The sequence below is a fragment of the Balaenoptera borealis genome (genome assembly GCF_965194805.1).
Source record: "Balaenoptera borealis genome assembly, chromosome: 14".
NCBI classification, from domain to species: Eukaryota; Metazoa; Chordata; class Mammalia; order Artiodactyla; family Balaenopteridae; genus Balaenoptera; species Balaenoptera borealis.
Window position 1 is genome coordinate 61,110,555 of NC_138875.1, and position 15,381 is coordinate 61,125,935.

Below are 15,381 nucleotides of genomic sequence, written 5' to 3' on the forward strand. Positions count from 1 at the left end.
TGAATTATCTTGACACTCTTGTTGAGAATTATTTGACCATAAATGTAAGAGTTTATTTTTGGACTTTCAGTTGTATTCCATTGATTTATATATCTTTTGCCAGTATCACACTGTCTTGATTACTGTAGCTTTGTGGTATGTTTTACAATCACAAAGTATGAATTTTCTAATTTTGTTGTTTTTCAAGATTTGTTTTTAATACTTTGGGCCCTTGCATTACCATATAAATTTTAGGGTCAGCTTGTTGATTTCTGCAATAAAGCCAGCTAGGATTTTTATATATAAATATATTTGACTTTATTTATTGGAGTAGTTTTTGGTTTACAGCAAAATTGAGCAGAAAGTGCAGAAGGATCCCATATACTCCTTTCCCCTACAAATACCCACTGTTTCCCCTACTATTAACATCTTGCATTAGTTTGTACATTTGTTACAATTGATGGACCAATATTGACATACTATTATTAACTAAAGTTCACAATTTACATTAGGGTTCACGCTTTGTGTTCGACAGTTCTATGGATTTGAGAAATGTATAATGTCATATATCTGCCATTACAGTGTGACACAGAATTGTTTTGTTGCCCTAAAAATCCCCCGTGCTTCCACATGGCCTCCACATCCCCCACCGCATTTTACTGTCTATATAATTCTGCTGTTTCAATATGTTATACAGTTGGAGTTATACAGTATGTAGCCCTTCCAGGCTGGCTTCTTTCATTTAGCAGTATGTATTTATGGTTCCTGCATGTTTTTTTGTGGCTTGATAGCTTATTTCTTTATATTCCATTTTATGGGTGTATCCCAGTTCGTTTATCTATTCACTCATTGAGGGACATCTTGATTGCTTCCAAGTTTTGCAATAAGAATAAAGCTGCTACAAACATCCATGTGCAGGTTTTTGTGTGGACATAAAATTTCAACTCATTTGAGTAAATACCAAGGAGCACAATAGCTGGATCATATGCTGAGAGTATGTTTACTTTTGTAAGAAACTGCCAGACTATCTTCTAAAGTGGCTGCACGATTTTGCATTCCCACCAGCAGTGAGTGAGATTTCCTGTTGCCCCACATCCGCACCAGCATTTGCTGCTGTCAGTGTTTTGAATATTAGCTGTTCTAATTGGTGTATATTGGTACCTCATTGTTGTTTTAATTTGCAATTTCCTAATGACATGTTAAGCTTTTTTTCATATGCTTTATTTGCCATCTGTATATCCTCTTTGGTGAGGTGTCTTTATGCCTTTTGCCCATTTTTAAATTGAGTTGTTCATTTTCTTCCTGTTGAGTTATAAGAGTTCTTTGTATCTTTTGGATTAACAGTCCTTTATCGGATGTGTCTCTTGCAAATATTTTCTCCCTGTCTGTGGTTTGTCTTCTTGTTTTCTTTTTCTTAAAATTTTTTTTGATGTGGACCATTTTTAAAGTCTTTATTGAATTTGTTACAGTATTGCTTCTGTATTTTTATGTTAATGGTTTTTTGGCTGCAAGGCATGTGGGATCTTAGCTCCCCGACCAGGGATCGAACTCACGCCCCCTGCATTGGAAGGCGAAGTCTTAACCACTGGACCTCCAGGCAAGTCCCCTGGCTTGTCTTCTTAATCTCTTGCCAGTGTCTTTTGCAGAGCAGAAGTTTTAAATTTTAGAAGTCCAACTTACCCATTTTTTCCTTTCATGGATTGTGCCTTTGGTATTGCCAGCTATGATTTTGATTGGGTTTACGTTGACTCTATAGATCAATTTGAGAATTATTGCCATGTTAACAGTATTAAGTCTTCTGATTCATGAGCAAGGAGTGTCTTTCCTTTTATTTAAATTTTTCTTTCATTTCTTTCAACAGTATTTTGTAGTGTTCAGCGTACAGGTCTTATACTTCTTTTGTTAGATTTATTCATAGGTATTTTATTCTTTTTGATGTTGTTGTAAATGGAACTGTTTTCTTAATTTCATTTTCAGGTTGTTCATTGCTTGTATGTAGTGTCGTAAATCTTAAATCTGTTTTCACCTTATTCTGCTTTTTGGGAGAGTTCCTTGACTTTCCCTTTGAATCCTGTCTATTGAATTTTTAAATTTTAGCAATAACTTTAAAATTTTACTTCTTATTTTCTGCTCGTTAATTTTTCTTTTAACACTTTTACTTGTATTTGAATGCACTGTTTTCTCAGATATCCTGAGAATACTTACTGGAAGTTTTATTGATGGAGATGGAGGTGTGTCTCCCCCCCCCCTCACCTCCCCATTCTGTTACGTGGATTTCTCTTTCTTCCAAGATTATTTTTTTCTTTCAATTTATATCTCTTTCATGCAGGAGGCTTTCCTCAAATGTATAGTGTTCCTTAGTTGTCCATTATAGTTAGGAATGAAGCATAAAAGCCTGATTGGGAGATTGTGTTTGTGGGGAGGGCTGACATACACAGACTGGAGGGTATCTCCTGAGGGACAGGGAAGCCCTCGATGCTGGAGTGTGTTTTCTGCTCTGAGGCTGATCATTTTCCTGCAGAGAAGTTTTTGGTTTGTTTGTTTTGAATGGCTGGTGTTCTTGCTGTGGTCGGGGTGGTGGTTGGTTGGTAGATGCTTGGTTCTTGTCTTTGTGCCCTAGTGTGGGGGTTGCCTCTGTGGTCTGATAGAAACTTGAACTTTAGTGCCCTCTTTTATTCCTGTTCTCTTCAGTTGAGGAATAGATTGGCTATTGGCGTTTCATGTGCCAAGAACTGTCAGCTGGTGTCCTTAGGCCTCTTTAGTGCTTCTCTTAAAGGGGATACCCAGAATTATATTCAAATTTGCAAATGTACTGTTTTCTAGGAGAAAAGTCCACAGCTTTCAGGAGGTTCTCAAAGTGGTTGATTGCCCTGAAAAGGTGAAGAATTGCTCGGGCTTTGTTTGCCATCACACTACTAAGTTATTAAAATTCCGCTTTCACGTTCAACAAAGTATGAGGCACGTTGACATTTTAGATGGCAATAATAGCTTTTCTTCTTAAACTTACAGAAAAACATGCACAGAAATGAAGGTGGGAGATAAGAACTTTAAGAAAGGCCATGCTATAGAAGTGTAAAGAAACTTCCCTCCTAAGAGGGAGTTTAGCTTTTCTTTTAGTTATTTGGTTTGAACAACATCTGTAGTGTTGAAATGCTGTACTGTGAGGATAAGTTAGAACATTTGTTTATGTCGAGCCCTCCGCAACTCATGAAGTAACTAAATATAAAACATTTTCCCTGGAAGCTCAGACTTGTGTAAATGTTTTTTACCAGCACAGTCATTCCTGCCTCTCCTACAAGTTGCTGCGTAGAAGGGTGGTCCCTACGTAAATATTTATTTTGTGCTTCTGACAGGAAAGAAATGTAATTTTAACATCAGGAAAGTAATATTGTCATCTTGGTGTGTTCCTTTGCTCATATAATGAGTGGTTGAGCTGTCCTCTTTCAAGGGAAAAATGGTAAAACAGGATTTTGCTTTTAATAAGATCTTTACTTGTTTTTTCTTCTGCTTTTGTGAAAAGAGCATTTAAAATTTGAATCAATATTATGCTTCTACGCCAGAAATCTCAAGACCCATTTTGTATTAAGAACTGAAAAACCGGGGCTTCCCTGGTGGTGCAGTGATTAGAATCCACCTGCCAATGCAGGGGACATGGGTTCAAACCCTGCTCCAGGAAGATCCCACATGCCGCGGAGCAACTAAGCCCGTGCACCACAACTACTGAGCCTGTGCTCTAGAGCCCACGAGCCACAACTACTGAGCCCGCGTGCCACAACTGCTGAAGCCTGCACGCCTAGAGCCCATGCTGTGCACACAACAAGAGAAGCCACTGCAATGAGAAGCCCGCGCACTGCAACGAAGAGTAGCCCCCACTCGCCACAACTAGAGAAAGCCCGCACGCAACCAACAAAGACCCAACGCAGCCAAAAATAAAAACAAATAAATAAATAAATTTATTTTTAAAAAACCAAAGATGAGGGGGACCTCCCTAGCAGTCCAGTGGTGAAGACTCTGTGCTTCCATTGCAGGGGGCACTGGTTTGATCCCTGATCGGGGAACTAAGATCCCACAAGTCATGTGCCATGGCCCCCCCCCACCCAAAAAAGAAAACCAAAGATGAGGATTTCATTGGGACACTTGGAAGTTTTCAAATATAATTTTAATAGGGAGAATAGTAAAGTCCCTATTTACCCATCACTTAGCTTCACCGGTGGTCAGCATATGGCCGGTCCAGTCTCATCTCTACCTGCCCCTATGTCACCTCACCTCGATGATTTTAAAGAAATGCTTTGGGGTACTTTTGAAGTAAGTAGGATTAAAATTTGGTTACAAGGTTTATATAAGAAATGGGTGTTGTTTGATATATTTTGGTAGTTCATGTATATACATGAACTTGCATGCTGATATATTTAGCCAAAAGGATAAATTCTGTTTTCCGTATTTCACTTGTTTATATTATTTTCAAGGCAAAAGTTTGAATTTATAAAGAACATGATGATAAGATTTGGTTTAGATACTTCTGTTCCAAGTTTCAAAGTCTGTCTGATGTCCTCCTTAAAGAGTATTAATTTGTCAAAACAGATTTGTTGTAACTAACGTAATTATAATTATGTTTATTGTTTTGAATAAAGGCTAATTGTTCGAGGGTGTGTTGTTTACATATTGGTTTTTAAATACCCATTTGACCTGTGTAAGGGTTGTGAAAATAGTATCAGCACAGGTACAGTCTAATGCCTTGTTGGTTACTGATGCTCATACAGTGTTCATTTTCATAATTACCTTTGTTCTTACATTCCTGGGGGTTTTAGGTCAAGATATTATAAACACTTATAGTTTGTTTGATTTAATATTTAAGAACATCAGTTTTTGTTTTTGAGTGTCTTATTTTTTTTATTGTATGAAATTAAACTGGATCTTCAGAAGTCCTACTACTTAAATTTAAAATGTTTACTTGCCATTATAAAAATATTTTGTTCTCAAAGGAATCTACAAAATACATAGAAGTAGAAAAAGGAAACTAAATCATTTATAGTCCTGTTTTCTAAACACAGACTACTCTTAATATTTGATATAGTCCTTTTTAGGTTTTTATTCTATGTTTAGGTGATTTTTAACACCTAAACATAGAATAAAGGTTGTATATAATATATACAACTTTCACAGATTCTGCATTTTTCACCAGCATTGTTTTATGTTTCTTTGTTTTAAAAAAAAAAGTATGTTAGTTTAGAGAAGTTTAGTTTTAGCTTGAAAGTAAAATAGAGAAATATATTTTCTGAACTATCTTCTGCACTGCTTTCTTTAATACCAGTTAACATTTATATAATGCTTCATGTTTTTCAGTTCAGATTTGTTAAAATAATAAATTTATGGACCACAGTGTACCATACTGGTCCTTCAGAGATGAGATGAGGTATTCCCTAATCTCCCAAAGCATTTTTGTTGTCAGATTTATTGAGGTATAATTCACATACAATATATTTCACTCTTTTTAGGTGTACATTTATATGATTTTTGATAAATGTATGCTCATATAACCACTACCACAATCAAGATAGGGAATATTTTCATCACCCTTAAAAGTCCCTTCGTGCCCCTAGGGAGTCAAGACTAGCCTCCTCCCCAGCCTCAGTACTTCTCCACCACTGATTGATTTTTGTCCCTATAATTTCACCTTGTCCAGAATGTCTTAGAATCGTACATTGTGTAACCTTTTGTGCCTGGCTGACTTCTTTCAGTTATTATAATGCTTTTGAGATTGACCCATGTGGCTGCATGTCTCAGGGACTCCTTTCCTTGGTCTTGCTGAGTAGTACTCTGTTGTGTGGATGTACCCCATTTCTTCATCCATTCACTAGCTGATGGACGCGGCTTGTTTCCAGTTTTTGGTAATTATGAATGAAGTTATTTACTTCCATGTATAGGTCTTTGTGTGGATGTATGTTTTCATTTCTCTTGATTAAATACCTAGGAGTAGGATTGCTGGATCACAAAGCATCTGAAAAGCTGAGATTTGGTGTTACATGCTGCGGGTTTACAGGCCAGGACTTGAATCCAGATTCTGTAAATCCAAGTCATTTGCTGTCTGCTAGACTATAATGTTGTTTTCAATGGTGATATTTCCCTGTTTTAACAACATTGCTAACAAATCTCTCAGATTTTGGCAACAGTTAAAGAATGGAGATATTTATCAGCAACTTTACATCAGAATATAAATAAAAATTTCCCTCAAGTTATTAGTTTCCATCTCTGACCTGGAAATTTGGAAGTTTATAAAATAAATTTTAACTCTTAAAGTCTAGGCTTAGTCTTAGATGAATAATTACCGCCCCCCCATTTATTTTGCATGGATTAAGATCTCACCAGAACCTTAGACGTATAGAGAACAAGATTTTCCATTAAAGTTGATTTAATAATTATATAAAATCTGTCTTCTGGCATAAAAAAATTGAAATTCTTTGTCATATTCAAGATTTTCAATAATACAAACGTAAAATACTTTTTTTAAAATTTATTTTTGGCTGTGTTGGGTCTTTGCTGCGCGTGGGCTTTCTCTAGTTGCAGCAAGCGGGGGCTACTCTTTGTTGCGGTGCGCGGGCTTCTCATTGCGGTGGCTTCTCTTGTTGTGGAGCATGGGCTCTAGGCGCGCAGGCTTCAGTAGTTGTGCCACTCGGGCTCAGTAGTTGTGCCTCGCAGGCTGTAGAGCACAGGCTCAGTAGTTGTGGCGCACGGGCTTAGTTGCTCCGCGGCACGTGGGATCTTCCTGGAGCAGGGTTTGAACCCGTGTCCCCTGCATTGGCAGACGGATTCTTAACCACTGTGCCACCAGGGAAGTCCCTTCATATAAGTTTTTAAAGCAAATTGCCAAATTATCTCTATAAATACTCATTCTGGTCAACATAGGATAGCTCAAATGTATAAATTTCTGTTTTCTATTTAGTATAAAGTTATAATTTTTTCCACCATAAATGTATTGAATGGTGTGATTACCACACTTGAAGAACATCTAGCGTGGTACTTCACGATCCACGTCACTCTGGCTCTGACACGCGGAAGCAGTGGTGGTGGGAGCAGCCCTGTGGCAGAAGATCTGACATCGGAGCCCAGTTGGGCTGGATCACTGACCCATCCCTTCCAGCCTTTCATCTGTACCAGGAGCAGTGCCCATACTTTCCCTGGGACTTCCAGACCAGGGAGGCAAATGATGCAATCATTAACTGGCCCAAGCAAAAAAAGAATTAAGTATTAAATCCCAACACACTGGTTTTGCAACTCTTGCCATTGATACTTATTTTACCTTTACAAACAATGATTAAACTTTGGCAGTAGCAGTTGTAATTGTATTCAGGTACTGAGAGTGAAAGATACAATAGTGTCTTTGATTAAACAACCTGAAGGGTTAGCTAAGTTTAATTATGGGCTCATTCTCTCTAAGAAAGTAATAACTATAATTATTGAGATGCTAAATTAATAAGAAATAAGCTTTATATTTCTCATCTCAATGTTTAAAAAGCAGGAATAGCTACCCAAAACTGGGGTCAAATCTCAGCCACTTACTAATAATAGAATGATGTACAAATTCATCACCTTATATGAAAATGAAGATGAATAATACCTTGATAAAGGCTTTATGAGCTCCAGGATAATACATATAAAACACTGAGCACAGTGCCTGTTAATGTTACATAAAACCCACTTAGGAACTTTGGGGGAGACTGTGGCAGGAAATAAGTGGAGGCGCTGGATCCACCTCTCTTCTGTGAACGCTGTGTTTGCTTGAGATCCCACGTTCAGCCGACTGAGCAGTGCTCAAGGTTAGTCATAGGGAGGTTAGTGAATTACGTAAATAGCCAGTCCACACAGGAATCCCACATCTCAGCACAAGCCTCTTTCTAGTTAATACGGAAGACTTTGAAGTAATAGTGACATGGAATATAATAATGACGTTTCTGAAGGCGGTGATACAGAATGAGAACATGGACAAGCTGTGAAAGAGATGAAGTATTTAAGGCCTGCTTCTGAACTTTGGTACATAATATGTTCCATTATGCAGCCGTTATGTTATGTTGACAGATTTTTATTGATACAATAGGAAATGCTTACTTTTTAAATCAGGAGAGTGCGCCATCATTATTTTGTTAGAAATGCATAGGAATTTACCGAAGTGGGAGGAACTTGGGTGTGTTTTCCTTCTACTCTGGTAGATTTTTTTCAAAGTCTTTTATGATTTAAAAACAAAAAACTCTTAAAAATTTAAAGCATTCCTTTTATCTTGACTCTAACCTCTTTAGCAAAGCCTTTCTAGTTACAGAAGATTCATTTATGTTCTCATAAATAAAACACTAAAGTAAAGGTTTTAAGTGTCCTGAAGAAAATATTCTACTTAATTTAAATGGAGTAATTTTTTATGTTTTTCTGTGATCCTTGATTCTTCATAGTTATGTTTTGGTGTGTTTTTTTTCTTTTGTATTTCCAGTACGTGACTTCAAAACACCTTAAAAATTTTTTTTATATTTAGAAACATTCTTCCCAACCATAGTTTGCTAGCTGTCAAAAAAATTAAAATATGTTTCCAAATGTGTTTATGACCAAACTTATTTAATAGTGTGATTCTGAAGTACACATAAAGTGAATAGAAAATAATGGATTTCTTGATGAGCTACACATTTGTTATTCATAATTATTTACACATAGAAATTCATTGTTTCCTTTCCTTTTTTGACTTTAGAACATAGAAACAAAGCAAATCATTTCCACTCGTTTTTGCTTTCTAGATTTGCAGTGAAGTTTTTGAGATCCGAAATGCCATATGTTAACTTTGCCTGTATATTATTTTTCTCCTGGAAAGTGAGAAGTTAAATGTGTAATACTGGCTAAAAAGTTCGTTTGAGGAGCTCGTTTTCATTATTTTCCAATCTCCTGGAAAGAATGCTCGCATGAGTTTTGAAGAATACAGATTATTTGATACATTTTGAAGCTTATTTACTCTCTGAAATTTCATAATTTATGAAATCAAATTGGCTTTATTAAGACAGATATTTCATTCTATTTTGTAGTAAGATGGAAAGAAAATATTAGTTAGCATTCAGCCAGTTTTAGCAGTAATTTTTACCAATGAAGTCTTAACCTGGATTTTTGTCTGTTTAATGGTATAGTAATAAAGCCTGTGTTTCAGTCATTTCTCCCTTGTTGCGGCTTCCTAGAGCTTCTCACTTTGTATTCTATCAGTAAATTAAAAGTCATTAAGCATGTTACTTCAGTGCATTGTTCTATCACACTGACATGTAAAAGTACAGGATAGGCATCTATTAAGAGGGTGTGACATACATTTAATCTTAAGGGGTAGATAATCAAGGCAAGTTCAAGTAACTTTTAATAGTCTGAGTTTTAACCTTCCATTAGTTAGCAGTCATCTGATGTTATCGTCCACCCTTTCATTCCAGTTTAAAACACCTCACAAAAACCTGACAGTAAAAGGTAGAATGAATGCTTTAAAGACTCAGATTTCTCTAATGTCCATTAAATCGACATTCATTTTAAAATTATTTAGCATAATATACAGTAATTCATTTAACAGGCTACCATTTGAAAGCTGTGATAGGAAAAAGGAGAGACTTATTCTTTGAATAAGTTTGTTACTTTCCTAATATGTTTCTCCTGAGCTATGTAGATAATGTAAATATACACAAGTAAGATAGTAAAGGAATATTTTCTATGGATAATGTAAATTAAAATTTTAAAAAACTTTATTTCTGGTGGCTAAGTTGCAACCTTTTTAAAACTTAAGAACAAAAAGTATCAATATCCTTAACTCTGATGGTGTTTTTTTAAAAATGTGTACTAAGAAAATGTTCTCTCACTCCAAAGATGACAGACAGATTTTTATGGAGAAACAAATCACAAAATATAGCTTTGGCAGCTCTGTTTTTCTAAATTTCCAAGTAAGTTTGAGTTTGTGTGAATCAGGCATCACCAGTTTTATGATGAAGCACCTGTACTTCTCAGGAAGGCCCTGCCCTTTTAGTCCCTCTCTCTCCATCAGGCCTAGCAAGGTTACTCAAGGTGTGCATTACATGCATGTGGCCTGAGTATAGAATTCCGTGGTACTAAAATATTATAATTTACATATATTAGGTCACAGCTATATACTGACATCAAACTAATGAATTAGAGCATAGCACAAGTGTTGATTCTTTTTTTTTTTTTTTTTGGCCATGCCACACAACTTGTGGGATTTTATTTCCCAGACCAGTGATCAAACCTGGGCCCCCTGCAGTGGAAGTGTGGTGTCCTAACCACTGGACCACCAGGGAATTCCCAACAAGTGTTGATTCTTGAAAGTGCTGTGTAATTGTGTAATAGCTAGGGGACTTTTTGAGAAAAGGAATTAAATGTCAGTGTTGCTATATCTGATAAGGGGTTAATATCCAAAATATATAAAGAACTCGTACAACTCAATAGCAAAAAAAAAAGAATCCAATTTAAAAATGGGCAAAGGACCTAAATAGACATTTTTTCAAAGAAGATATTTGAATGGCTAACAGGTACATGAAAAGATGCTCAGTATTGTTAATCATCAGGAAAGTGCAAATCAAAACTACAGTGTGCTATCACATCACACCTGTTGGAATGGCCATGATGGCCATCATTAAAAAGATAAGAGATAGCAAGTGTGGGTAGGGATGTGGAGAGAAGGGAACCCTTGTGCACTGTTGGTGGGAATGTAAATTGGTGTAGCCACTGTGGAAAACATTTTGGAGGTTCCTCAAAAAATCAAAAATAGAACCATCACATGATCTGGCAATTCCACTTCTGGGGATATATTCAAAGGAAGCAAAAACCTAACTCCAAAAGGTATCTGCACCCCCATGTTCATAGCAGCATTACTTACAATAGCCAAAATATGGAAACAACCTAAGTTTCCATTGGTGGATAAATGGATAAAGAAGTTGTGGGAGGGAAGAGATATGGGAACATATGTATATGTATAACTGATTCACTTTGTTATAAAGCAGAAACTAACACACCATTGTAAAGCAATTATACTCCAATAAAGATGTTATAAATAAATAAATAAAAAGAAGTTGTGGTATATGTATATAATGGAATACTCTTCAACCATAAACAATGAGGAAATCCTACCATTTGCAACAACATGGATGGACCTTGAAGGAACTATGCCAAGTGAAATAAGAGCAAAAAAGCCCCAACAAACTCATGGAAAAGGAAATCATACTTGTGGTTACCAGAAATGAGGTCATGGGGAGGGGGAATTGGAGGAAGGTGGTCAGCAGGTACAAACTTGCGGTTATAAGATAAATAAGTACTAGGGCTGTAATGTACCACATGATGACTGCAGTTACTACTACTACATGATGTATAGGAACGTCGTTAAGAGAGTAGATCCTAAGGGTTCTCATCACAAGGAGAAATATTTTTTCTTTTCTTTTTATTTTATCTATATGAGATGATGGATGTTAACTAAACCTACTGTAATCATTTCACAATAAATGTAAATCAAACCATCATGCTGTACACCTTAAACTTAGACAGTGATGTATGTCAATTATTTCTCACTGAAACTAGAAGAATATCAGTTTGCAAAAAATTGTCATATTAGAATGATTGATTGTCTCCAGTCGTCTAGAAACATAATAAGATGAATTTAATAGGGATAAATATTATGTGCATGTTTAACTTTTTAAAAATATATATAATATCTCATCAACCAGGGAAAGCCAACTGAGCCGTGTGGCCACAGAATTTCCCTTTAGGTTGGGTTTGTTTAGCAGTGACTCTCTGGTGGCCAGGGGAGGGGCAGAGGGAAGGCTAAAGGAATTACCTTGAAGCTTCATGTACAAAGCAAGCCATGTTAATTAGTTTTCATGCAGTAACAAACCATCCCAAAGCTTCCTGACTTGAAACAATAACTGTTTGTTTTGCTCTTGTTTCTGTGGGTCAGCAATTTGGCCTCTATCAGCTGGGTGGGTTTTCTGGGCTCATTCTTGTGTCTGTTGTCAGCTGCTGGGTTGGTTGGAGGCTGGCCGAACTGGGATGGCTTCAGATGGACGGACTTGTCCACGTGGCCCTCTCCCAGACTTCACATGGCAGCTGGGCAAAGTTCTAAGAGAAGGAGTGGAAACACTCCAGACCTCTTGAGGCCCAGACTCAGCACTGACACTAAATCACTTCCACCAAATTCTGTTGGTCAGAGCAAGTTTCAAGATCACTTCCATTCAAGAGGTCTGGAAATAGACCCTGTCTCTTGATCAGAGGAGCTGCAAAGAGGGTGACATGGGGAGGGGAAGAATCACTGCTTTCTTTATAAACAGACTGCCACACCAAGCACACTGTTTTAATATATTGTAGATCAATGAAAATAGTTTTTAAAACATGCTTTTATTCATACTTTACATATTGAGAAGCCACAATTCCCGCTACAAGTCGGCTGGCCATGCATTTAGATTAATTTGGACAGTGAATCTAATAGCTGGAAAGTAAGTTTTGTTCTTATGCTGAATTATTCGTTGAGGTAGTATGGGGGGTAAAGTTATGGGTTATAAAGTAAAATGTTTTCATTTTGTTTCAAAATAAGATAAAAGGATCCAAAATGCGTTTTCTGAATGTGTCCAAAAGAAAATCTAAATCTACTTAGATCTAGTAGTACTTAATTCTAAGTCTATCTACCCTGTAGATATTTATGTTCCTACAAATAGTTAATGATGTTGAATTAAAAAATTGTGCCAAGGGCTTCCCTGGTGGTGCAGTGGTTGAGAGTCCGCCTGCCAATGCAGGGGACACGGGTTCGAGCCCTGGTCTGGGAGGATCCCACATGCCGCGGAGCAACTGGGCCCGTGAGCCACAGCTGCTGAGCCTGCGCGTCTGGAGCCTGTGCTCTGCAACAAGAGAGGCCGCGATGGTGGGAGGCCGCGCACCGCGATGAAGAGTGGCTCCCACTTGCTGCAACTAGAGAAAGCCCTCGCACAGAAACGAAGACCCAACACAGCCATAAATAAATAAATAATTAAAAAAAAAAATTGTGCCAAGAGTAAATTACTATAAATGCAAATATTATGGAGTTTTTTTTGCTGCAGAAAATTAACAATTTTAAATATAGTTATTTGGAATTTAAAATGTGAACATCTGTCTCATTTCTAGGAGCTCTGCCAGTGCCGACCTGGAGAAGGAAATTGTTCCTGCTGCAAGGAGTGTATGCTGTGTCTCGGGACCCTTTGGGATGAGTGCTGTGACTGCGTTGGTAAGTTGACATACAGTAAAGTTTCTTAATATTTCATATCACAGAATCCTTGACTTTAAGAGACTTTAAATAATATAAATGGATTTTTTGTGCCTAGACTAAGGTTTGTATAAGATACTGTAGGTGAATAGAACAATGTATTATTGCATTTGCTTGTATTTAATAGTATTTACATATATATATATTTGTATTTTTATAGAAAAGGTCTGGGAGGAAATTAAAAGCTCTTATTCTTGGGAAGTAGGAGTGGAGGAACAAACAGGATTTTTTTACTTTTTCATTTTTATACTGTTGATATATATATGTTTTTAAAAGCCATGCAAATTAAATTAGATTAATTAATTTATTTTTTTTAATGAGAGGGGTCAGGGAGGGGGTGGTTCCGGGGGGAGTCGGGCTTGGCAGAGAGCAGAGTTGTTTGTTTGTTTGTTTTTCTTTTGTCTGCGCATGTGGGATCTTAGTCCCCGACCAGGGATTGAACCCGTGCCCCCTGCAGTGGAAGCGTGGAGTCTTAACCACTGGACTGCCAGGGAAATACCCTGCTGATATTTTTTTATAAGAAGTATGTGGTATTGTCACAAGTAAAAATAGGTACTTAGCATAATAAAAATAGACTATCTTCATTTATATACGACTTCATTACAAAGATCCTTGAGAAACCAAAAGCTGTTTTAAGGGCTTTCTGAGGAACAGTCTCTAAGATGTATTACGTAAAAAAAAAAAGCAAGGTGCAAGAGTGTGTTTATAGAACGCTATCATTTGTGTTTTGGAAAGAAAACTTACGTGGGCAGACTGTTGCTGGGAGAAACGCTCATCCTCTCTCTGACCAGTTAACTCTTTAATCCTTTAAAACTGCAGTTCAGCTGTCCCCTTTTCTCAGAATCCTTCCTCATTTGCCTGAGATAGGATCCTCTGTGCTATAAAGAGAATCTGTTTCTCTTTTCTGATTTTCTCTTAAGAGTAACAGCCGTACCTCATTTCATCTTTGCTGTCCAGCATATTCCTCAAATCCTGTGGTTTTTAGATCCTGGATCTCTACCCTCAGGCTTTGTTTTGGGTATGTGTGTGTTTGTTTTGTTTTTACTTCTCCAGATGTACACAAAAATAGAGAGCACAGTGAACTGCTGTGTACCTGCGCCCCAGCATCAAGGCCATACCTGTTCCAACCATCATCTGTCTATGTGTCTGTCCCTGCCTTTTTTGGTTGGATGACTATAAAGTAAATAAATAGTTTTACTACAACTCCAAACTACTTTAGTTATTCATCTCAAAAAAAGAGTAAATTTCCTTACATAACACAATGTCAGTAACACATGATTAACATGATTAACAGTACTTCCTCAGCATCTAACACCCGGTCCTACTCAGATTGCCCTAGTTGTCTAAAGGTTGTTTATAGTTGTTTTAGTCAAAGCAAGATCCAACAGAGTCCACTTAGTATATTTGATTGTTAGATTTCTTTTATTGTTCCTCCTCCCCTCATCACCTTTTAAAATTCCATTGACTTGTAGGAACTAGTGAGTTGTGATGGAAAACATGCCACTTTCTGGATTTGGCTGATTGCTTCCTGTGGTTATTTAACTTGTTACCCTGTCCTCTCTATCTCCTGTAGACTGGAAGTTAGATCTAAAGGCTGATTGGACTCAGGTTTAGTTTTGGGAGGTGGGGTGCAGTGTACAGTGTCCCCATTAATAATATCTAGTCGTCCCGCTTTTAGTGTTGCTAAAATTGGTGTGTGGGTTCAGATGGCGAAGGTTTGATGACTTCATGGTGAGTCCCCACCAGTCCTTCACCCAGTGGTTCCACCCATGGTTTTTTTATATATTTGGCATTTTAATCAGTTGTTGTCATTATTATTATTTTTTGCTCAAATTGTCCCATCTTTGGTTAGTAGGAGCCTCTTCAACTTGGCTCTTGAGTCCTTTTGACATGACTTCTGTCATCTTTGTTGGTTTCAGACAGGCTGTCCCAGGCTCATCTTATAAATATACATCATATACATTTATATTTGTTGTACAAAACATTCATTTGTTTCATAAAACATTAATGCTTCTTGTTTTTTCTTTTTTCTTAATTGAATGTTCTGGAATTTCTTCCACATTAACATCATTTTTTGGTAGCTACCTAGAGTCCTGTTGTTGGCA

The 15,381-nt window shown here is 37.0% G+C and overlaps 1 protein-coding gene across 3 annotated transcripts in view; it reads left to right on the forward strand.

Annotated features, from left to right (window-relative positions):
• Nucleotides 1–15,381, forward strand: part of TWSG1 (twisted gastrulation BMP signaling modulator 1) — a 33,893-nt gene that overhangs the window by 6,333 nt on the left and 12,179 nt on the right. For all 3 annotated transcript variants that reach the window (XR_014234352.1, XM_082355073.1, XM_082355074.1), the window contains exon 3: nt 13,138–13,237. Coding sequence is in view for 2 of the 3 variants with exons in the window: in XM_082355073.1 (XP_082211199.1) it covers nt 13,138–13,237 (100 nt within the window). In the remaining variant the exon portion in view is untranslated. The remainder of the gene's footprint in view (nt 1–13,137; nt 13,238–15,381) is intronic.